This window comes from Octopus bimaculoides, chromosome 9 (genome assembly GCF_046866305.1).
Source record: "Octopus bimaculoides isolate indiv1 chromosome 9, ASM4686630v1, whole genome shotgun sequence".
NCBI classification, from domain to species: domain Eukaryota; kingdom Metazoa; phylum Mollusca; class Cephalopoda; order Octopoda; family Octopodidae; genus Octopus; species Octopus bimaculoides.
Window position 1 is genome coordinate 10640670 of NC_142936.1, and position 25910 is coordinate 10666579.

A 25910-nucleotide genomic window follows, 5' to 3' on the forward strand; every position below is an offset into this window, starting at 1 on the left:
AATTCTTTTACTTGTTTCAGTCATTCGACTGTGGTCGTGCTGGAGCACCACCTTTTAGTCAAAGAAATCGATCCCAGGCCTTATTCTTTGTAACCTGGTACTTATTCTGTCGGTCCCTTTTGCTGAACATTGGTTGTCAAGTGATGGTGGTGGGATCAGACACAAAGACACACACACACACACACACACACACACACACACACACACACACATGCATATATAGATATAGATGACAGGCTTCTTTTCAGTTTCTGTCTACCAAATCCATTCACTAGGCTTTGGTTGGCCTGAGGCTATAGCAGAAGACACTTGCCTAAGGTACTATGCACTGGGACTGAACCTGAAACCATGTGGTTGGGAAGCAACGCCTGTGTCTATCTGTTTGCATTTTAACAATATTTCATAATCGAACTTTAATATTTACCACTCATATTATTTAAATATTCTTGAAACCATTTCAAAGATATAGATTAAACTATTTTCTCAAATTATGACAATGTACCACTGGTGGTGCATATTGCAGTTGTGTGGGGTTTGCAATGAACCACCAGTGGCACATGTGGTGGTTAACATTTTAATATCTTTAACTTTTGGCAATGTCAGTTAAATGAGTCAGCTGCATCCTTGCAGCTGTAGGACCGAACATTCAAAGCTCTGATTCAACTACTTTCTAATAAGTACCCAGTGATGCTCGTTGACTTATCTCAGTTTCATGTATTTTATCTCCTAGCAATAGTCATCATCATCATCATCATCATCATCATCGTCGTTTAACGTCCGCTTTCCATGCTAGCATGGGTTGGACGATTTGACTGAGGACTGGTGAAACCAGATGGCTACACCAGACTCCAATCTCATTTGGCAGAGTTTCTACAGCTGGATGCCCTTCCTAATGCCAACCACTCAGAGAGTGTAGCAATAACTTAATGAAATAAGTACCAGTTGTGCAGTGGAGCGTTTGTAATCGATTCACCCCCACCCCCACAATTGCTGAACTTTGAAACAATTATCATTAACAGCATTGGATAAGTAAATTGGTGGAGCATCAGACAAAATGCCTTATGGTGTCGTTTCCAGCTCTTTATGTCCCAAGTTCAAATTCCAACTTTGCCTTTCATCCTTCCAAGATCAGTGAAGTACTAAGCATCGGCTAGTACCAGTTTCCCTGAAGACTTTTATGGTCTACCTCTGTTCCATTGGTTTTCCACTGTCCTGAACCTATCCAAGTAAACTAATTCTTACATGGCAGCCACTACTGTAGTTGCTTGACCTTCTAGAAACAGCCACCAAATCTTCCTAAAATATATATATGTGTGTGTGTGTGTGTGTGTGTATGTATGTATGTATGCATATGTTTGTCTGTCTGTCCCCCCAACATCGCTTGACAACCGATGCTGGTGTGTTTATGTCCCCGTCACTTAGTGGTTTGGCAAGAGAGACCGATAGAATAAGTACTAGGCTTACAAAGAATAAGTCCTGGGGTCGATTTGTTCGACTAAAGGCCGTGCTCCAGTATGGCCGCAGTCAAATGACTACAACCAAATAAAAGAATAAAAGAAAAAAATAAGAATTAGTATATTTAATGTAAAGAGATTTAAAAAGCTGATTAGATGTCAAAGTATGTTTGGAGTTATCCCCCATACTTAACCCTTTTTTTTTTTTACCTCATTCTAGTTAGATTTTTAATACTCAAGGCATTAAATTTTTGAGTTACCTGATTGTTTAATTGTGCTTAATTACCCTCCTACACCAACCACTTGTCTCCTATTTCTTGTCTGCCTATCTCTCTTGTTATGCCTTTTTAATGTTCCTACAATAGCCCCGTGGAGGCGCAATGGCCCAGTGGTCAGGGCAGCGGACTCGTGGTCATAGGATCGCAGCTTCGATTCCCAAACTGGGCGTTGTGAGTGTTTATTGAGCGAAAACACCTAAAGCTCTATGAGGCTCCGGCAGGGGATAGTGGCGAACCCTGCTGTACTCTTTCACCAACAACTTTCTCTCACTCTTACTTCCTGTCACACTGTCACACTGAATCTTCCCCAAGAACTACGTTAAGGGTACACGTGTCTGTGGAGTGCTCAGCCACTTGCACGTTAATTTCACGAGCAGGCTGTTCCGTTGATCGGATCAACTGGAGCCCTCGACGTCGTAAGCGACGGAGTGCCAACAACAACAACAACAACAACAACAATAGCCCCATCCCCCAAAACTATAATTTTTTTTTTTTTGGTTCCATTATGTCATATTGCAGAGTCCCCCAGTTTCAAAACACATGTAAGCAATTTATGAAAACAAAATTCCCATACTCTTGGTATGTTAAATAAAATTTCTTACCTTCTTCCTGAAAATGTTAGAATCACTCTTTATTATCCTTTAATATACTCAAAATTCTTTTACTGTGTTGCTGCTTGGAGAAATTGCAAAGTTTGCTTACTAAACCATGCCATTCATAAATCATGGAAGACTCTCAAAATAGTCAATCTTCAATTGAAATTACTTTCGTTTAATAATAATAATATATATTATTATTAGGCGCAGGAGTGGCTGTGTGGAAAGTAGCTTGCTTACCAACCACATGGTTCTGGGTTCAGTCCCACTGCATGGCACCTTGGGCAAGTGTCTTCTACTATAGCCTCGGACCTACCAAAGCCTTGTGAGTGGATTTGGGAGACGGAAACTGAAAGAAGCCCGTCGTATATATATATATATATATATATATATATATATATATATATATATATATATATATATATATATATATGTGTGTGTGTGTGTTGTGTTTGTCCCCCCAACTTCGCTTGACAACCAATGCTGGTATGTTTACGTCCCCGTAACTTAGCGGTTCGGCAAAAAGAGACCGATAGAATAAGTACTAGGCTTACAAAGAATAAGTCCTGGGGTCGATTTGCTCGACTAAAGGAGGTGCCCCAGCATGGCCGTTCCACAAAATATTTCGTCATCACCGCCATATTTATTTCTACAAAATTATCCCTCGCCATTCTCTCCCTTATAATTTCCAAAAAGGTATCGCTGACTTGAATTTTGAAACGCCCTTTTGTCAAGTGTCAATTTGTCAAAAAAGCTTTATTTATAACAGTACTAACATATGGAATAATATTTTCGCCTGGTGTTCTAACGATTCTGCCAGTTTGCTGCCTTAATGTAATGTATTTATTATGGTGCTTTACTTTGTTTCTCTCACTCTGTCTTCTGATAATGCAAATATTAAAAATAACGACATGGGTAGATTGGCAGAGTCCACTGCAATTTATTGTTACCTCATTAATGGTGTTTTTTTATTTTATTTCACAGGATAGCAATATACTGGAAGTTTGCCTTGCCAAGTGGTGGGCCAATCTGGGTGAAGTAACTCTAGACTACTCTGTCACTTTCCGTGGAATAAGTGTTGATTCAAAGCAAATTGTCATGGTACAGTATTCTTTGATAATTCTACTTTGCTAAATGTTAGCATTTTGTTGAGAACTTGTATGCACACACATAAACACACACACACACACACACACACACTATGTATATTGATGTGTATATATATATATATATATATATATACATACAGTAGGCTTCTTTCAGTTCCTGTCTACCAAATCCATTCACAAGGCTTTGGTTGGCCTGGGGCAATAGTAGAAGATGCTTTCCCAACATTCCACACAGTGAGACTGAACCTGGAAACAAATTGTTGGGAAGCAAGCTTCTAACTCACACAGCCATGCCTGTGCCCGTGTGTTCAAATCCTGAAAATGCTATTCTTTTGTACTCTTGGGCAATGTAGACAACTCTGTTTGTGCCAGTTAACTAAGAGACCTTTTAATAGTGATATAAAATGGATTTTACTACATGTGCACACACACACACACACATTCTCTGTCTCTCTCTCTCTCTTTGTCGCACTCATTCACGCACTCAAACAACACTTGATCTACTATTCCTACAAATCCTCGAATTTTCAGAGCCATCTTAGTTACTATATAAACTTTAAAAATACCTGCTGCAAAGCCATATCAATTATATAAAATATAGATATACTTGATGTCATATCCTCTTAGCTATGTAAAATCTAGAAAAAAAAAAACCCTTATGTAAAATAATATCAAGAATGAAAATTTGTGAATAGTCATTATAAAATTTGCAAGTTTTTTCAGAGAAAGGTGAATTTTGTAAGTTGCTTGTTTATTATTTTGAATGAGTTGTATCTTGTGTTGTTTTTTTCTGTAGCATGCAGCTGATGGTATAGCTCGGTGCAATGTTAAAGCTACTCTCAGGCACGAAGAAATCTGTCCGAGCGTTTGTCTCAAGTCTTTAGCACAGCCACTTCGGTAAGTTTACTTTAGCTGCTTTGTTTTTACGAGCCTATCACCAGCACAACCATCATTGTCATCATCATCATCATCACTATTGCAAAAAAAAAAAAATTTTTTTTTTCTTATCTTTTGCAGACCTGCTGAACACAAATTACGAAGTTTAAATGGTCCAAGAGATTTATTACCAGAAGGGCGACAAATTTATGCAATTGAATTGACTTACAACTTCCATTTGGTATGTATTGCTAAATTCATTAATTTCTATGGAGACTTCTATGTGTATGTATTGTTATTGAGATAAGCCACATGAGATAATCTTTAGTTCTGTGATACAGAACTGTTTATTTTAACTCTTACGGTGTGGGCACCAAATATACTCAGTTCACTGCATGGGAAGTGGAACCAAGTTAACTCATTTTTGATAGTGAGATACTTTCTGGAATTCTCCACATTTCATATGATGTGGTATGCACATTTTATTTTTTGCTAGTTAATATGAAGAGGTTATGATTAGCATATTGCACCATCAGCAAACATTTAATCAGTACAGTGAGGGTTAAAGTGTTCATATTTAAATTAAAACTTTGTCTTAAATTCATGGGAGAACCCTCTTGTTAATTGATGTTTACATACCAATTTTATTCAGAAATAAATAAAAGGAAAAGTTAGTTATTTTACTTACTAGTATTATCAAGTTAGAAAATTACTATTTTAAATCTCACAACGTGAGATATTCAGCAACAGTACTTTGTAGTAAAGATTGTTTGCCAACATAACATGGCAGTCCTGGTTTAGGCCCAATGTAGCTGTAATTTAGCCCCAGGAGACATTGTCTGCAGCTGGCTATACGACATGATCTGTATCCTTATATTTTCCCTTGTTCGAAAATATAAGAAGGCAGATCGTGTCGTACAGCCAGCTGGAGACGATGTCTCCTGGGGCTAAATTACAGCAACATTAGTCCTAAACCAGTACTGCCATGTTATGTTGGCAAACAATTTTTACTACATAGTATAATCAACTTTCAGACTACTCATTACAAATATGGTTATTGCCCTTATGCTGTGTACAGAAATATCATGACCACAGTAATGAACTTTTTGAAATAGAAAAAATTTGGTGTAAATTTTCCTTCATATATATGGTTGTTGAGCAAAATAAACCATGCATATATGACAGATTTGGTTTTGGTTCACTGCGCTCATTTTTCAAATCCTGCTGAGGCCATTTTGCCTTTTGTTCTTTTGAGAGTCAGTAAAAAAAATTTATCTGTCTGGAGCAGTGAATTGTCTGAAGTGTAGAAATGTTGAACCTTGTAGTATTTGTTCTCTGTGTTGTGTGTCAAATTCTGCCTAGGTACCAAAAGAAAGAAAAGCACTGTCGCCAACCCAGCAATAATCTAGTGTGATAACTAAAGCAAATTGTCTAAACCTAGGCCAGAACCAAATACTATATTTGATGGTATAAAAGACACATAAGGTATATTAAATGCATCCCAGTTTCAGCAGCACATATTCAGGGAAAATGGTTTTTAGGTGTATCAAAATATGTAATATTAGCTTATAGGAGGCCCACCTTTGCATGTAGGACCTGGAGTGATTTTTTTCAGACTTCTTTTTGTTTTTTAGAAATAATACATTTCTAAATCTCTCAGAGAGATTTATGCAGTAGCAGCACAATAAAGTGATAGTATGTTGTCAACTATCAACTGTGAATATGCTTCCTTTGTTACCATTTTCTCCTTCCTTTTCTCTTTGTGAAATATTCAACTATAAAATAGAAAGAGAAATTAAAACTTGAATTGATCTATTTTAATTCTCCATTTCTTTTTAGAGCAAAGGAGAAGAAGTCACACCTGATTGCTCTTTGCTTAGTGACCTGCTTTATGAATCAGAATATGAGAGTCAACTGTGGATGTTGTTTGATTCCAATAAATATTTCATCAGTGCAGGAGATGCATACCCCACACGTGTAAGATGTGTAGTCATTTTTTTTTTTTTCCACCTGTTATTTGAATTTTGTTTTTGGCATATATATATATATATATATATATATATATATATATATATATATATATACTCTTTTACTCTTTTACTTGTTTCAGACATTTGACTGCGGCCATGCTGGAGCACCGCCTTTAGTCGAACAAATCGACCCCAGGACTTATTCTTTGTAAGCCTAGTACTTATTCTATCGGTCTCTTTTGCCGAACTGCTAAGTTACGGGGACGTAAACACACCAGCATCGGTTGTCAAGCAATGCTAGGGGGACAAACACACATACATATATATATATATACATATATACGACGGGCTTCTTTCAGTTTCCGTCTACCAAATCCACTCACAAGGCTTTGGTCGGCCCGAGGCTATAGTAGAAGACACTTGCCCAAGGTGCCACGCAGTGGGACTGAACCCAGAACCATGTGGTTGGTAAGCAAGCTACTTACCATACAGCCACTCCTGCGCCTATATATGGATTTTTTTTTGGCATATATATATATATATATATATATATATATATATATATATGTATATATATATATACACACATACCAGCATCATTTACAGAGCCCACTCAACATGGTTGATCGGGGGGGGGGGGCTCTTAAGACAGCCTTTATATAAAGCCTGGACTGTATGAGACATGGCTCATCATCTGGTGGGCTTCAAAGTAATTTTTTGTTAGGCATGCCACTCAGAAAGTTCTACACGCCTCGGGTTTCCCATGACTGCTCTATATGGTTGCTCAGTTTGTTAGAGATGGTTACAAAGCCTCATCCATATCACACCATATACCATCTTGATGGTATATGGTGTAATAAAAAAAACAAAACAGACGGAAAATGTAGTCTAAAATAAAGCATTAAAAAGATGTGATCATTGCTAGATGGCCATTGGTCAAAGGTCTGTCTAACCAAGGCTGGCCTGAGTTTAAAAAGCACCAATAATAGCTCTAGATCCACAAACCATTGTTTCTACATTAATTTCCGCTAGAAGTAAAATTTTAGTGAGGAAATTAACCTCCAAAAAGTATACTTGATGTGCTAAAATTGTAGTCTTTTCTAGGCCACCAAAATTTATTAGGCGTTTTACTGAAAATTTGTTTCTGTTGCTTTAAGCTGTTGAAAAATAAATTTTCCTTTTAGACAGGACACTAAATCTTTGCAGGTAGTTTTCCTCTTTCTCTCTATTCAATACCGAGTTCAATACTAGGATTATTGAAACCAATAGTGCCAGCCAGTGTTGCTAGTGTACTGCTGTTGCTTCTTACTATGGTGGTTTGTATTGCTCTGTCATACCTAAATTACTGGAACTAAGTGGCTCAACATGATTAACTAATGGAATAATTAACATAGTGTTCACCTATTTTGATGCTTTCAGTGTGTCAACTATTTTTAAGGATTGGCAGCTTTTTGTTTTTCTTTTTAACCATCCTCTTTGGAACTGCTTTATAATTTTTACTGAGCCTTAATCTTGATAATAGACACCTTCTTAGTGGTTTCACATGAGATAGGTCAACTCTCTCCCACTCCTACACTTTGTTTACCAGGATGACACTTTAACGACACTTCTTAATTCCCTCACCCTTCTTTTCCCCTGACAATTAAGGGCATATACACCAATTTCATCTGACACATTTCTCCCCAATGAGATCCTAGTTTTCACAGTACCTTACAGTTCAAAATTCTTTGCACCCCTCCTCACAATGCAGGACATAAGTCTTTTGGTATGTACTCTCAGGTCATTTCCTTGTTAAATAAAGTTACCACCTAGTTTTCCCATATAACCTGCTGGTATCATTCCTTGCTCTTCTCTTTCTCTGCAGTTTCTCAGCCCTACCTAACCACTACTACATTCGCTTATTTAGCGACCCACATCCTGGTTGATTCATGAAAACAACGTGTGTTGATTCTCTGCTTCTATCTTTCCTTCAGAATAATTGTCATCAAATGATATGCCAAACAAATGGCTCTCTCAACCACTCCCAACCCATATTTTCCTTCCTTGTAGCAAATATCTTTAACCTTTTGCTTGTTTTGGTCCTTGCACTGTGGCCATGCTGGGGTACTGCTTCAAAAGGTTTGGTTTAATTGATCGGGCTCTTTTGCTGAGCTGTAGGGACATAAACAAACTAACACTGGTTGTCAAGCAGTAGTGGGGTATAAAAGCAACACCTGTTGGGCTTCTTTCAGTTCCTGTCTACCAAATCCACTCACAAGGCTTTAGCTGGCCTGGGGTTATAGTGGAAGACACTTGTCCAAGGTATTGTGCAATGGGACTGAACTCAAGACCACACGGTTAGGAAGCAAGTTTTTTGAACACATTAATACATTGATTTCTAATAAATGGTAAAGCTAACAATTCCAAATATTTGTTGAATTGCAGTATAGTGTCAAGCTGGAGAAAGGAGACTATGTAATTCTACTACAGATTCGACACGACAATCGTGAAATGGTGGAGAAACTGAAAGACACTGTCCTGGTTCTACATCATCGACTGCAGAATGCACTTTTCCTGGACATCCACGCATGTTGGCAGAACACACTTTCACCACAAGCCAAAAAATTATGCTCCCTGTGTGCCCACAAAGGCACCACATATCCACTATTTTTCTGTCCTTTACCAGACGATAAGTGAGTTTCTTTAGGAAATATTTGTTTCTTTTCCACTCTTTTCAGCTTATTTTAATTTTTTTTTTTTTGTACTGAAATTAATTTCTTTTAATTTTTAGAAACATTAAAAAAATTTTCTATTCTAATTATAAAAAATTATCATATCTTTTTGTCTCAACTTAAAATTTTTTTTTATTTGAGTACAAGGTTGGCTGTCTTTCCATATCTGTCATAAATATAAATAAAACAATAAGTTTCAGTAACTGACAAATCCAAGTCTTTTGTAAAAATTCAAATTGGTGGAGTTGTTAGAACACTGGATGAAATGTGTTGTGGTATTTATTCTGGTTGTTTGGATTCTAAGTTCAAATCCAACCAAAGTAATTTCTTTTCCTCTTTTCCATTCTTTTGGTACTGGCATCGACCATGACAGCGGTTTTACTTGACTCAATAGGTCTTCTCAAGCACAGCACATTGCCTGATGATTGAAGGGAACTCTTAAATGAGCCGGTTATGCGATGCTGGCATAGACCATAGCTACGATCTCATTTAGCTTGCTTGGTTTTCTCAAGCACAGCATATCTCCAAAGGTCTTGGTCACTTGCCATTGCCTCAGTGAGGCCCAATGTTTGAAGGTCATGCTTCATATCATATTTACTTGTGTTTAAGTCACTCCCCTAATTCAGGGGTTTTCAAACTGTGGTCCGCGGACCACAGGGGGTCCGTGGACAGCAAATACTTTTTATGGGCAATTTGATTTTATATATGTTTTTTTAATCGAAATCTTTTTAATTGACAATAAACCTATTTGTTAAATACTGTTAAATAAATAAATGTAAAAATATATGTTATTTTAAGCAAATATTTATGTATAAATTTCATAAGCGTTTATAAGGGGGTCCTAAGGTAAAGCCTGAAATATAAAGGGGTCCGCAAGTCAAAAAGTTTGAAAACCCCTGCCCTAATTTACTGTTAAATCTTGGTATGAAACTTTTCCCCATCATAGTTTTAGCTCCACACTGTGTATATGTTGCATCCCAGTTAAAATCAAGCATAAAATAGTGCAGCACAAGTAAATACAGAATATCTAAGCTGGGACCTTACACTCTTGTCTATCTAACTAATCAATGTAATACATATTTAGATAGAAGAAATATATAGCCATCAGTTAAAATTTGCTCCTCTCTATTGATATCACTTATTTTTCATTTCAGACTTCCTAAGTCACATGGCCCTGGAAATTACCTAACTGGCTCATTGTTTGTTTTGAAAGATGAACCTCTCAAAAAATCTGTAAGCTCCATTGTTTACCGTTTTATTGCTTGAGCTGGCAGTGAGCAATACAAAGCTCATAAGATGAGCTTTGTATTGCTCACTGTTAGTATAGTTTTGATGAGTTTCAACTGATCCTGTATGAGTATTATTCAGTTGAGCTCGGACCCTGTTGATGTATGTGTGTTGTGTAATTGAAATAAAAAAGATGTGAGAAGGGGATGGGCAAAATTCTTACATCATATCATTGTCATTTAACATTTACTTTTTCCATGCTTGCATGAGTCAGATGGAATTTGTTGAGGCAAATTTTCTATAGCTGGATGCCCTTCCTGTCACCAACCCTCAACCATGGCCATTTGTGTGTGTGTGTGTATATATATATATGTAAATATATATATATATTATATAATTATGTTATATATATTATATGCCAGTGCTTGGATCGTTGCCAGTGCTGCCGAACTGGCTCCTGTGCAGGTGGCACGTAAAATACACCATTTTGAGCGTGGCCGTTGCCAGTACCGCCTGACCGGCCTTCGTGCCAGTGGCACGTAAAAGCACCCACTACACTCTCAGAGTGGTTGGCGTTAGGAAGGGCATCCAGCTGTAGAAACTCTGCCAGATCAGATTGGAGCCTGGTGTAGCCATCTGGTTTCACCAGTCCTCAGTCAAATCGTCCAACCCATGCTAGCATGGAAAGCGGACGTTAAACGACGATGATGATGACTATAGGCACAAGGCTTGAAACCTTTGGAGTTGGGGCTGGTTGATAACATTAACCCCGGTCTTCAGCACGTCAACTGATACCAATTTTTTGATCCTGGAAGGATGTAAGGCACTGTTTACCTTGGGGTCATTTGAATTCAGAATGTAAAGCTGAATGACATTATCTGAAACGTTGCCGATTCTACCAGCTTGCTGCCTACACTAGTGTTGTTATTGAAACAACATTGTTGTAACCTTAGGAAAAATTAATTCCATATCTTGTTTTGTTATATTACAGACTATTTGTTCAGACCAGGTTGGGAAGGGCGGGTGCCTCTCTAATCTTAAACTTATCATCATTGTCACCATCAAATTAACAAAAGAGTCTCTACATGGACACTCAACCCTACCTGCTAGAAATAGCAGCCATAACTCCCTCACAATCACACTCTGCTATCTTAGAAGATACTTTGGATAATGTTATCCTTGCTATACAAAAAAGAAAGGATGGTCATGTTTGGAACATCTTTCACTCAATCAGGTCAGTAGTAAAAGGTTAGAATCTGGGAAACAAGTGATGTTCTGTGTTAACATCTTATCATTAGTGGTAGCTAAATACACAGCACGCCTGTGCATAGACATGCAAATATGCAGAGACTTGCTCTAACACTCCCAAAAGTTACACACACACACACACACACACACACACACACACTCACACTCATACACACTTCTTTGGTTGTTCTGTTTCCTTTACCAACTTGACCACTCCGAAAAAAAAAAATAAAAGCGCAATAAAAAAACCAAAAACATTACAGGTTATCTGGCTCTTCTCCTTAACATACCAATCAGTCAAATGTAAACTTCTCTATTGAAATGAACTTCCTTTCCAATGCGAACGTTCGTGGTTACTCCATGCATTTTGCACACACGCAAAATGTGTCTTCACCTTCCAATACACACACACCACGCACACATTAAACAACATTATTTAATTTACACACACACACACACACACAAAACACAATACAATCATGCATTCACACCTATGCAGACATACACACATATATACTTGTGTAACTTGAGTCACGCATGCACATATGCAACAAGCACAATTTTTATTGCACACAGAAGCGCACTAAATAATGCCACTGCATACCACACCCTGACATATATATATTTATGCACACGTACACACACACACACACAGCACATAATGTTCACTCTCTCACACAGACACTAACACATATTCCAATTTTCACACACACACACAGAGCTATACCCACGAATACACTCTCACTACGCATACACTTGATTAAACACACAAAAGCAACCAGACTGCATGTTTTCTATCAAGTGCACACACACACACACACACACACACACACACATGTATACACACACTCCTTTCTGATGCCACCTCAAAGGACAGCATACCTTTCTTTCCTCCCTTCCTCTTTATAAAACACTTCTCTCTTTTGCTCTCTCCCCCCCCCCCCCTTCGTATATTTATTATTCCCCTTTCATATCTATACTTCCCATGATAGATTTTTTTTTGTACTCTTCTACCTCTGTCCTCTCTACAAATTTTAGCCGTTCAGTCCAGAACACTCTTATACCTGAGTTTCTCATGTTGCAGGTCTTTAAATTAATTTTTCTCCTAAATCATTATCATTGTTATTTAACGTCTGCCTTCCATGCTAGTATGGATGGTTTCACAAGAGCCGGCCAGGCAGAAGCCTACACCAAACTTCTGTAACTGTTTTGGCAGGATTTTTACAGCTGGATGCCCTTCTTAACACCAACCACTCTGCAGAGTGGACTTAATGTCTTTTACATGGCACAAGCACAGGCGAGGTCAGTTTTAGCAAGTTTTTTTTTACAGCTAGATGCCTTTCCGAACACCAACCACTTTACAGTGTGGACTGGGTGCTTTTAAGTGGCACCTGCACTGACAGGGTCACCAAGTACTTGCAAGACAAACAAAAAAAAAATCACTTTCAAGAGGGGGCATTGGAAGGGGTGATCTTGTGTCGAATGATGAATGACAGAGAGACAGAGAGAGCTGTCTTGCTGGCTGGAGAGAGAGAGAGAGAGAGAAAGAGAGAGAGAGAGAAAGGAGGAATGAAGACAAAAGCAGGTGAACCTTACATGGAAACAGGTGAGAGTTGGTTACAGAAAGGGCATCTGACTGTAGAAAATCTGTCTCAAGGAATTCTGTCTGACTTGTTTAAGCATGGAAAAGTGGACATTAAAAGGACGATGATGCTTATTATTAATACAAAAGAATGTTGTGATAGATATGAGTGTTGAAACTTTTCATCCAGTTTTCAAACTGTCACCATTATCACCTTCACTCTCCTCTCCCTCTCTTGGTGTGTGTCTCTTGTTCTTTAGCTCCCTATATTCCACTATGCAAGAGAAAGAAAGACAGGTACAAAGTTTAGAGAGTTTGACAAAGGATGAGAGAAGAAAGGGAGAAAAACAGTTTGATGTCATACATATATACTACTATCTTCATAATCATGACTACCACATTTTTATTTAAAGCAGTAAGGATGAAATTTGATGGGAATTTAGGTGGTACTTCAAGCAGTTTGCGCCATCAATTTGAGACGCCCTTTTCACAAGGTTGCTATTATAACCTGGGTGCTTCCATGCCAATAAAAGGAAACCCCTCTCCTCCCAAAACTCCAAATGTGGAGCCAGTAATGATCTCTAGTAGTAAATTAGTGGTGTTTTCTTTTTTTCTTTTGCAGACCTCTGTGCCTTTCAAGTATATTCTCACGGAATTGGTGAAGAAGCCTAAAAACTCCAATGGCAAAAACAAAGAAAGCAAGGAGAAAACAGCTGAGGAAGAATACGAAGAAGCTTTACGTGATTTAAAAATTTCTTGGTTGACAAAGTAATTACATTTATTTGCATTAAAGTTCCCTACTCTCAATATTAATTACTGGTACAAGGTGGTGAGCTGGCAGAATCATTAGCATGCCAGGCAAAATGCTTAGTGCCATTTTGTCTGTCTTTATTACGTTCTGAGTTCAAATTCCATCAAAGTTGACTCTGGCTCTCATCCTTTTGAGGTTCATAAAATAAGTACGAGTTGAGCAGTAGGGTCGATGTAATTGATTTAGCCCTGAAATTGCTGGCCCTGTGCCAAAATTGAAAACCAGTATTAATTACTGGTTTTCATTCATTTTGCCATTGCTCATTCTTCTTTTTTTCTTTCTATAGTCTTTCCTTCATTACTTAATTCCTTCTTTCATTCCTCCTCTTTTATAGGCTTTCTGTTCTTTTTTTTCTTCATTTTCTATATAGTCCTTCCTCCTTCCCTCCCTCCCTCCCTCCCTTCCTTCCTTCCTTCCTTTAAAATTGTCCTTCCCTCTCTATTTCCTTCTTTTCTTCATCCTCTTTTCTAGGCTTCCCATTTTCTTTCCTCCCTTCATTTCTATCATGACCCATCCATCCTTCCTTCCTCTCTCTCTCTCTTTCTCTCTCTCTCTCTCTCTCTCTCTCTCTCTCTCTCTCTCTCTCCTGGTTTCCTGTTTTCTTTCCTCTCTTCATTTCTTTTAGAGTCCTTTCTGACTTTATTTCAATTTTCAATTACAGTCCCTGCTCCCAGTCTTTCTTTGTAGAGGATTATAGATAAAAACTCCAATCCTCTCATAATAATAAAAAAAAACAACTCATGACTGGTATAAAGTATAAAATAAAATGTCTTTCAGTGTATTTAAAATGATATTACATTTCAATACATTTACTCTTTAGCATTCAAACAGGCCATATCTCCGAATATTCTATCTCTTTTACGTTCAAACTGGTCTGATCAGGTCTCTCATATCTACCCTACAATGTCATTCTAAAAATAAACAACCACACCATCAAGATTGTTAAGCTGTGGGATAATGCATGATTAATTCGAAATAATGTGAATAGATAAGCATTATCTATTTGACAGAGTGATCTGAATGCTAAAGGGTAAAATGTCTTTACTTTCCATAATGAAAGAAATTACTCTCACTCATGTTTTGACATTTATATGACTGCTTTGTATTATGAAGCAGAAGTGGAACCTGTTTTGTTAGTTAGGAAACTAGAGCAACCAGACAAATCTGCTTTTACTCAAAACACAACACAATTGTTGCAATGGCATTTTTATTTGTGACTCCATGATATAAGTATTCTAATATTTACATCTCAAAAGGTCCAGTCTTTGGAACTTGCTTGTGTTGTTTTCACAAGTGATAACAGCTATTAACTCTTTCAAAGCCTTCAGTTAATTAGTTAGATCTCATTGAGTAATAGCAATTTTTATTTTTCTGCTGGAATATGAAGACATGATGGACATACCTGCACAAGTATGTACCTCTCAGACTTCGATTCCTCATAACTTACAGAAAAATGGATATTTTTTAATGACATTTTTCACAAATACCTTTCAGATGGTTTACATTCTGATTATAATGGAATTTGCTGTGTGAAGAGAAACTGGCAGGTGTGCATGCATACACAATGACACACTTCACATATAAATCTACAAGATTAAATTTGAAATTAAAAAAAAATATTATATGCTCTGTCAGTATGTCTGGTGCCGCCCCTTAGCTTACCAGCCCTGGTTAAACTGTCCAACCCATGCCAGCATGGATAACGGATGTTAAATGATGATGATGTATTATCGTATTTCTTTTCTTTTGTGCTTCTTTTGTAGACTTGATGATTGTGATAATTTGTACAAAGAATTGTCAACTGAATATCAAGATTATTTACTGCTTCATGTTGCTCGGTTGCAGGCTCTAGATGCCGATAAAGTAAGTAAACCGTAGTAAACTTAATTTATTACTGAATCCCATCTTTGTCATTTTCTCATTGTATTATAGTGCCAGCATCACGTCTAGAACCGGGACCTGAAAGAAGGAAATAACATTAAATTTAGATAAAAAATTAATAATAAACAACAAGCATAGGTGCTGGTGCCATGTAAAATGCATCCAGTATACTTTGTAAAGTGGTTGTCATTAGGAAGGGCATCCAGCTGCAGAAACCAAGACAAACACCAATTTAATAACTACAAAATTATTTTACTAAATTCTTCTTTATTTTCTAAATAAATTGAAACAAAGGCAACATATTTCTACACAAATATGCTAAGAAAAGGGTCAAATCTCGAAGATATAGTTTGCCAATGTTATTCACATTGTTGCTTTTATTGGCGTTGTTATAGTTGACAGTTGTTATCAACACTGACTTAGCTTGTGTACAATACAGCAATTGAGCCAATGTGGAAGTCTCTCTGTGGTAGCTTGACATGCTAGAAATAACAGTCAAATTCTCTCAGATCACATATATTACAAAGGAAAAAAGGATATTTTAGAAATGAAATCTTAGGTGCTGTAAAAAAAGAAAAGAAAGACTATATAGCTAGAGCTGGTATATTTTAACCATAGGTCTTCTCAATCAGGGCTGACCTGGAGCTAAATAATGACAGTACAGCAATATTAGTGGAAGCACATGGCCTAGTAGTTAGGGTGTCGGACTCATGATAGCAAGATTGTGGTTTCAGTTCCTGGACCGGGCAATGTGTTGTGTCCTTGAGCAAGACACTTCATTTCACATTGCTCCAGTCCACTCAGCTGTCAAGTAAGTGTAATCTTGCCATGGACTGGTGTCCTGTCCCAGGTTGGGAATATATATATATGCCTCAGAAACCAAGAAACCTGCCTCATGAGTCTCTATGATTCAGGGAAAGATCTCTTGTAACAATATCAAATATTAGACTTAATTTTTGATCACCATTTGTCTGTGATATTGTCAGTAACTAATCCTATTAAACTATGAGGAATAGTGGGTAATAAGCTATTAACTTGATTTGAACTCTAAACCATCAGCTCTGGGGTAGTCTCTTTTTTTTATTTGTTTGCTATATTTGCGTCAGCTCTTTGCTTCAAATCCTGCTGTGGCTTACTTTGGTGGTAGACTTGATCAGTTTTACACCACCATTTGGCCCTTGCAGGGTTTGAACTCAGAACGCAAAGAATGAAGCATCTTGTACTATGTTCTAATGATACCACCAGTCTACCACTGTAGATGAGTACTTATTTATCAATAAATAAAGTACCAGTTTATAGAAGTGGGTTGGTGGAATCATTAGAACATTGTGTGAGATGCCTTGCTATAGTTGCCTTAGCTCTTTGCATTCTGGGTTCAAATCCTGCCGTGGCTTACTTTGGTGGTAGATTTGATCCACTTGGTCCTTGCATGTCTTTAGCAGAGTCCACTTTGTTGCCGGATGCTAGTTTTGGGTCAGGTTTCTAGTTTGAGGATCCTTTCTTCCTCCCTCCCACAAGGCTTGGAAGGACTTTGGGTCTTCCCTATTTCTTGACTAAGTGGTTAAAAAGGATAAAAAAAAAAAAATTCTCATGGTAGCAATGACAAGTGACCAAGACCTTTGGCGATATGCTGTGCTTAAGAAGACCCGCAAAGACAAGTGAAATTGTAATTGTGGCCAATGCTGGTGTTACTTAACTGGCACCTGTGCCAGTGGCATGTAGAAAGTATCTTTTTAGTGTTGGGCCTCATGGATGCAATGACAAACGAATGAGACTTTTGGCATTATGCTGAGCTTGAGAAGAAGGCCCATCAAGCAAAGTGAAATCGTAGTCGTGGCAGACACTGGTGTCATGCAAATGACACCCATGTTGGTGGCACGTAAAAGCACCCATTACACTGTCGGAGTGGTTGGTTTTAGGAAGGGCATCCAGCCATAGAAACCATGCCAAATCAGTTCTCATCAAACCGTCCAACCCATGCCAGCATGGACAGTGGACATTAAATGATGATGATGATGAATACTCATAGCTAGTCTGGCTGAATCATTATGAGTTAACTGTGTTTTCCAAGGAAATAGGATAAAGTTGGCACCAGATATGAACTGTCAACTCCAAAGACTAACATGTCATAAATATCATGCCTAGCAGCTGCTCCCACAAATATGACATGAATAATTATTTATTTTATCTGGTTAGCATGGTGGGATGGTTGTGAATGATTAAATAAATAATTACAGTCACAAAGATAAGACGTTATGAATAGACATTCTTTTTTCATATAAAAGAACTAATCTTAAGTGTTGTGCAATTGGAAAATCCCTAGCCCTACTTTTCCATTTATCAGGTGTCAACAGAAAAATTGCCTGGTTGAATTATTTTTGCTTTTAGATAGGCTGTTGAATGAGATTTTGAACAGAATTGTTTTACCATTTCAATTGTATGTGTTAGACTAATTTATATGACTCAGTGATGTGAATTTTCCTGCTTTGTTGCTATTGGCTTTTTTTTTTTTTTTTGGTCATTTCAGGATCGAATGAAAAAATTACCAGAAATCACAAAGGTTGCTGAACACATCCTCAGCAATATTGACAAAGACGCTCTGCTTGCTTACTATGGCATGAAATCTGACCCCCGACCTAATTCTAGTAGTATTAAAATGTAACTATTATATTTCTTTTTCCTCACTGAATTTTATAATCGATTTCCCCCCTTTTTTTTAAAAAATATTTTCAGTGTTTACTAACAGGTATGTCTTATTTTATGTGTATTTAGGTGCATGCATGGCTGTATGGTAAGAAGATTAGTTCCCAACCTCAGGGCCTTAGGTTCAGTTCCACTGTCTGGCACCTTGGGCAAGTGTTTTCTACTTGTAGCTCCAGGCTGACCAAAACTTTGTGAGTGGATTTGATAGAGAGAAACTGAAAGAAGCCCATCATATGTGTGTGTTGATTATTTTCTCCTTGCCTTGACACTGTGTGATAGTTGTAAACAAGTGTCACTGTCATACATGCAGTGTCTGTCTCCCATCTTTGGTAGAAACATGTCTGCTCATGGGGAAGTATTACCTTACTTGGAAATAAGTAAGAGCATTCGGCCGTACAAAATCTTGAAAGATGTTTGTATTTAGTAATTTTGTTGTCTCTTTAATTTTTCTGGTCAATTTGGTTGATGTTTCATGTTTGAAGTTCTCCGAGAGTATAATTAGACCAGGAATAACTGAGTATATTTTGGTTTATCATGATGTTTGGTGGTGGTGATGGTAGTGATGATGATGATGATGATGATGATAATGATAGAAATTTTGTGGAAATAAAGCAGTAAAACCATTTACTATACTTTCTTTCAGAGAAATGGATAAACAGAAAAATATATTAATCGATACCTTTGTAAAACTTGGCTGTGCCCAGGCAGATACCCACTTAGAAGCTATGAAACCTCTGAACGCTGTGACCAGTGGTGATGATGAGCAAGTGACTGGCGTCGAAGACGATGAAGATAATGATTGTGAACATGTCATACCAAAAGTACCAATTCAAGAAATTGATTCAATATTTGAAGAACTTATAAAATGGGTTGATCCTTTTGATTCAAAAGTAAGGCCAGCCTTTGGAACCTTTTTTTAAAATTTTAATTTAAACCCTTTAGCTTTCAGATTTCTCTGTCAAATGTAATGTTATTTATTTACGTTGTTTTGAATTAATCATGACATTGTAAGGTAGGCGTGAGAGGCTGGATCTGGTCAGTTTCAACATAAAACAGGTATGGCCAGCATACATTTGGTTCTCGTGCAGTAAGGGTTAAACCATCTTATAGCAGACATAAATGCAGGCATGGCTATGTGATTAAGGTATTCTCTTTAACGAGTTGCCATTTGTGATGTACTTTGACTAAGGTCACAATAGTTACTGCAGTAGTTGAGCTCATTAACATCTAATAAGAAGTCTGGTCCTTTTTAGCCTCACAGGTGTTGTCCTCATTCTGTTTGACCATGTCAGCTTCAGACAATCTAAGAAACCATTAAATGAACAAACCACCATCATAATCCTTTCTACTATAGGCACAAGGCCTGAAATTTGGGGAGAGGGGAGTGGGCAGTCGATTAGATCAACCCCAGTATGCAACTGGTACTTCATTTATCGACCCTGAAAGGATGAAAAGCAAAGTTGACCTTAGGGGAATTTGAACTCAGAACATATCAACAGATGAAATACCGCTAAGCATCTCGCCTGGCATTTTAGCGATTCTGCCAGCTTGCCATCTTTAAGAATCTTTTCTACTCTTGGCACAAGGCCTGAAATTTGGGAGAGGGGACTAGTTAGTCACATCGACCCCAGTGTGTAACTGGTACTTATTTCATTGCCCCTGAAAGGATGAAAGGCAAAGTCGACCTTGGCAGAATTTGAACTCAGAACATATCAACAGATGAAATACCGCTAAGCATGCTAACGATTCTGCCAGCTTACTGCCTCACTGCCATAATCATCAGCATCATTTAATTCAAGGGTTCTCAACCATTATTTTTTTTATATCTATCGACCTCCTTGATTACCATTTTATTCTGGTGGACCCCCATAGCAATGTTTAAAAACTTGTTTTATAGAAACTCCTTCCAAAATTTCTAGGGAAAGAAACCCAGCTGTTTCTTGCAATACATACCAGCACATACATCTGAAGCAGGGGTCCTTAAAATACTATTGTGGATTCTCAGTTTACTATTTTATTGCATGGACCCTAAAAAAATCTTATATGGACCCCTCAGGGGCCTTATGGACTGCAGGCAGTTGAGAACCAATGATTTAATGCCTACTTTTCCATGCTTGCATAAATCAGATGGAATTTGTTGAGGCAGGCACCCTTCCTGTTGCTAACCCTCATATAGACATGTTTTTCATAGAAAACTGGAAACAAACAACCCGATCTGTATGATGATGAGGCTCATTTACAACCATCACGTGATGTCTAGACAAGGGTACACACACACACACATACACATGTATACCACAGTTTCCATTTATCAATCCATTCACAATCTTTTGGTTGACCTCGGGCTATAGTAGAAGACACTTACAAAAGGCACTGTGCTATGGGACTGAACCCAAGACCACATGATTGGGAAGCAAGCTTCTTAACCACACAGCCATGCCTGTGCCCACACATGTGTAGGGTTTTCGTTTAGGTGTGCAACTTAAAATTTTTCAAGAAATACAACTACAGATATTTATTATTGGAATGAAACGCCATTGCAATGGTTAATAATGTTGCAACAATGTAACAAATTTTCTCAGCCTTCACCCTGCAAATTTAAAGATCTAGTGGCATTTCTTAACTGTTTAATTGTATGTATGATTGTGAGATCTTCTTGAGCTTATGGAATGTGAAGTAAAATAGAATATACTAGAATATAGCTTGCACTTACCATTACAATAAAATCTGATAGATTGTCAACCAGCCGATTTACAGGCACCAATACCTATCTAGGTGTTCACACAAAGTTGTTCTACTGGACTAAATTCACATACACACTCACTCAGAAATAGGTCATCAACTAGCTCTACATGATTGATTGTAAAAAAGGAAAAGTTTATGTTGACCTAAAGAAAGACAGTATTTCAATGAATTTAATACAAATCTGTAATGGTTGCCTTTAGAATAATAAAGAAACTAATTGTGCTGTTTTTTTCTTTCTTTCTCTCTTTTGCTTTCCCACTGGGTGACTGAACTGAAAGTTAGAGTGTGTAATAAAATGATTGAAAATTGAACATACAGTCAAGCGCATGCATGCACACACATTTATTGGCGAACTGAAGACTCTAACCAATACAGTTGATATATTTTGCCGAATATTTGTTAATTTGCAGTCATGTTCAAACGCTGTAATGGATCTGTTAGGCTAACCAGCTCTAGTTACATTACATATACATAATCTTCATATGACATCGCCATAACCTAGTTGGTTATGAAACTCTCACCATTTATATATAGTTAGCACAGTAGAAATTCCTTCGAAGACCCCCACTGGGACATTTTAGAAGTCAATGGTGTGTATAGGTGAGGGTGTGCCTATGTGGTACGAAGTTTGCTTCCCAACCACATGGTTCTGGGTTCTGTCCCACTGTGTGACACCTCAGGCAAGTGCCTTCTACTGTAGGTCCAGACTGACCAAAGCCTTGAGTGGATTTGGTAGATGGAAACTGAAAGAAGGCCATCATGTGTGTGTGTGTGTGTGTGTGTGTGTGTGTGTGTGTGTGTGTGTGTGTCCTTGCCTTGACATCACACTTGATGGCTGTAAACAAGTGTCACCATCAAACAAGCAATTTCTTTCATTTCCACTATTTGATTGCATTACCTTGTTTGGGAACAGGTGAGAGTTGGTAACAGGAAGGGAATCTGGCCATAGAAAATCTGCCTCAACAAATTTCATCTCACCCATGCAAGCATGGGAAAGTAGATGTTAAAACAATGATGAATGTAGCAGAGTCCATTGTTGGAAGGAGTAATTAAGACAGGTGATAAATCTTCTTGCTCGTAATGTAATTCTATTGCTGATCGATAATCTGAAATCTCAAACCTATACTCAGGTAGTTTAGTACCTAAGCATTCATACTCAGTTTTTTTCTTACTGAAGTGTAACATTTCTATACTTTTAAGCAGTGCAGCTGCATTTTTTTCTCATGAATAATGACCTACTTTCTTTAAGATTTATATCCTTGTCAGGTGACTTGTGTTCAGTTGTGCACATTAAAAAAAATATTTGTTATACAATTTGACACCCTTTGTGTTGCATATTTTATGTGCCAGTGCCATATAAAAAAACACCTGTGCTGGTGCCACATATAAAGCACGGAGGCTGGTGCCATGTAAATAAGCACCCAGTACACTCTGTAAAGTGGTTGGCATTAGGAAGGGCACCCAGCCATAGAAACCATTCCGAACAGACAGTTGGGGCCTGGTGCAGCTCTCTGACTTACCAGCTCCTGTCGGGTCATCTAACCCACACCAGCAAGGAAAGCAGACGCTGAATGAATGAATGGATGATGGTTTATAGTCAAGTGATCTGGGATTTAAGTGGGTTTTTTTTTGTTTTGTTTTTTTAATTGCTAAAGATAAATGTCCTAAGTTAGGTTGTGGGTACAAATTGCTGATCTCATGGTCAAGAAGTTCTCCTGATGACATGGCCTTCTGTGACTTTTCAGTTCAAATACTGATTTCTGAAAGCAGCACAATATCACAAGTTGTTGAGAGGGTATATCATCATCATGATCATGATCACGGTCTAGCATCCACTTTACCATTCTTGAATGAATCAGACAGAATTTTGTTGAGGCAGATTTTCTATGGCCGGATGCTCTTGTTGCCAGCTCTCACCTATTTCAAAGCCAAATAATACTTCCCATGGCCAGACATGTTTTGCATGGAAGATTGGAATCAAACAACCTCACTTGTATGCTGGTTACTCTCGTTTACAGTCTCCACATGATGTCAAGACAAGGGTACACCCCCCCCCCCCTTGAAGTGTCTTCTCAGAATAATTCAACTCCAGTACTTGTGTTTCTTTTAAAGTCTAGTACTTATTTTGCTGGTCTCTTTTGCCAAACCACCAAGAAGGATGTAAACAAACCAACACTGGTTTGTTGTTGTTGGCGGTGTGGGATTGTCAAACACAGATACAAAAACACACATTCACACACATGTATATATAAATTTTCTGTTGCTCTCTCTCTCTCTCTGGCCAAGTAACTATGTACCTCCTCTATAGCAAGACACCTGTTTCTGTCTCTCTGTCACACTCTAACCTCTCATCATCTGACACAAGATCACTTCCTCCAATTCCCCCCTCCCCTCTCAAAAGTTCTTTGTCTTACAAGTTACTTGGTGACCCTGTCAGTGCAGGTGCCATGTAAAAAGCATCCAGTCCACACTGTAAAAAGATTGGCATTTAGAAGGGCAAATCTTCATGAAACTTTTTATACATGTTAAACCAGCATCCACTTTGTTACTAGGCTCATTGCAGTTTAATAAAAATCTATAATTGGACACTAAACTCTGCTTGCAAAGAGCTGTTGGGGCAAGTGAAATCGAAATTGAACCAAATTTGATGACTGGCACCTGTGCCAGTGGAGCACTAACAGCACCATCCGAGCGTGATCATTGCCAGAGCAGCTGTCTGGCTCCCATGCTGGTGGCACATGAAAAGCACCATTTGAGTGTGATCATTACCTACGTTGCCTTACTGGCACGAAAAAACATTCGAGTCAGGTCATTGCCAGTGCCGCTGGACTGGCTCCTGTGCAGGTGGCACGTAAAAAAACACCATTTGAGCATGGCCATTGCCAGTACTGCCTCACTGGCCCTCGTGTCGGTGGCACATAAAAGCACCCACTACACTCTCGGAGTGGTTAGCATTAAGAAGGGCATCCAGCTGTAGAAACTCTGCCAGATCAGACTGGAGCCTGGTGCAGCCTTCTGGCTTGCCAGTCCTCAGTCAAACCGTCCAACCCATGCTAGCATGGAAAGCGGACGTTAAACGATGATGATGATGACATATATATATATATATATATGGGCTTCCACACAGTTTCCATCTACCAAATTCATTTACAAGGCATTGGTTGACCCAGGACTATAATAGAAGACACTTTCCCAAGGTGCCTCACTGTGGGACTGAACTCGAACTCCTGTGGCTGCAATGCAAGAGTCTTAACCACACAGCCAAACTTATAACACTGTAACAAAGCAAAACAACATTTCTTCATAACCTTCATTTTACTATGCTATTATTCCTTCTATTAGTTTCATTGCTAAATTTCCTCTGTAATAACTGTAAAATTTCAGCTATGCAGCACAAACATTATCTCTAATTACTGTGTTATATTCCATTGTGCAGGTGATTGAATTTAGTGTGCGTCATGCAATGATGCACAAGTTGTATGGAAGGTCACTTCGTTTTCTGCTCAAGCAAAATGAGGAAAAGCCAAGCAAACAGCAGGAAAAACGTTGTACTGAAGTGAGTCATGAGTTGTTTATTTAGTTAATTTTTTTTTTGCATTTGTTATAAACTTTGATTTGATTTGAGTTCAGACTATTGTTTACTTAAACTACATAAAAAGATAAACCTGGGGTAAAATTAACTTTGTAATAATTTGATATTATTATTGACGGTTGATGTACAGTCCTCAGCCTAGGTCCTCCAATTTCCAGTTTAGTTATTTCATATAATTATATTTACTTTTTTTTACCTTTTATACATCTGTGTCTGTTTAAGAAATCTAGGTTTATTGAATTGATGTAGTTTTTACAAGCAACAATGCTTTGATCATCTTTTGTGTTTCAATTTTAATCATTTATGATGTACAATTTTAGCATATAATAGTTTAAGTGAATTTTTTTTCTCACACTTTTTATGTTACATAGCCAGCTGTAATTAGTCCAGAAAATGAATTTGAAGGTCTCTCTCTCTCTCTCTCTCTACAAAAAAATAAAATAAAAAACTATAGACAAGACAGACAGTATTCACATGATATAACGACTGTGAAATGAAAATAACCCTACCGTACTGATTAAATTTTTGCTGATAATGTAACATGTTAATCATATGCAAAGGAGTTGCAACTCCTTTCTATTGGTCAGTAAACTAAAATATATACAGGATGTCCAAAAAGTTTCGCACCATTCTTATTTTGAAAACTATTGCATGCTTCATCTAACTGCCAAATCTTATCCTGTAAAGTTTCGTCTTCATGCATCAAGGCATGGAACATCTCCAAAAACTCAAGTCTGCGATCAGCATCTCTATAGTGCAGAGCTTCAGTCCACTCAGCTGTAAATAAGTCTCAGCAGTGGCTTGGAAGTTAACACTGTGGTGGACAGGCTTCCCATCCAGGAGGAGTGTTGTAATCCCAGTCATTTATATGCCATGGAAACCAAGTTAGTCTCCAGCCTTATGAATCCTAAGGTTCATGACAGACTCCTAACATCAGACCCCTAACATCCACAGCTTTTCCAATATGCTAACTATGAACCATTGCTTACTACATGAAACTGCTTCTCTAACCCTTTAGCATTCAGATTATTCTATCAAATCTAATGCTTATTTATTCACGTTGCCTTTGAATAAATCCTGTATTATTTCATAGTGTCAAGATTTTAATGATGTGATTGTTTATTTTT

General features: G+C 37.8%; 1 protein-coding gene and 1 long non-coding RNA gene across 2 annotated transcripts in view; one reads left to right on the forward strand and one right to left on the reverse strand.

Moving 5' to 3' along the window:
* Positions 1 to 25910, forward strand: part of LOC106874742 (tripeptidyl-peptidase 2) — a 68727-nt gene that overhangs the window by 41907 nt on the left and 910 nt on the right. Inside the window, exons 18-28 of the mRNA XM_014922584.3 lie at positions 3313 to 3429; positions 4234 to 4334; positions 4455 to 4554; positions 6153 to 6290; positions 8708 to 8955; positions 10149 to 10227; positions 13674 to 13819; positions 15626 to 15725; positions 18271 to 18401; positions 19090 to 19336; positions 24628 to 24747. Coding sequence (XP_014778070.1) covers positions 3313 to 3429; positions 4234 to 4334; positions 4455 to 4554; positions 6153 to 6290; positions 8708 to 8955; positions 10149 to 10227; positions 13674 to 13819; positions 15626 to 15725; positions 18271 to 18401; positions 19090 to 19336; positions 24628 to 24747 — 1527 coding nt within the window. The remainder of the gene's footprint in view (positions 1 to 3312; positions 3430 to 4233; positions 4335 to 4454; positions 4555 to 6152; positions 6291 to 8707; positions 8956 to 10148; positions 10228 to 13673; positions 13820 to 15625; positions 15726 to 18270; positions 18402 to 19089; positions 19337 to 24627; positions 24748 to 25910) is intronic.
* LOC149133980 (uncharacterized) lies at positions 14413 to 21269 on the reverse strand. The gene is made up of 2 exons (XR_016243027.1): positions 21160 to 21269; positions 14413 to 15821 (listed from the first exon to the last, which is right to left on the reverse strand). It is a non-coding gene; the product is annotated as an uncharacterized LOC149133980 (long non-coding RNA).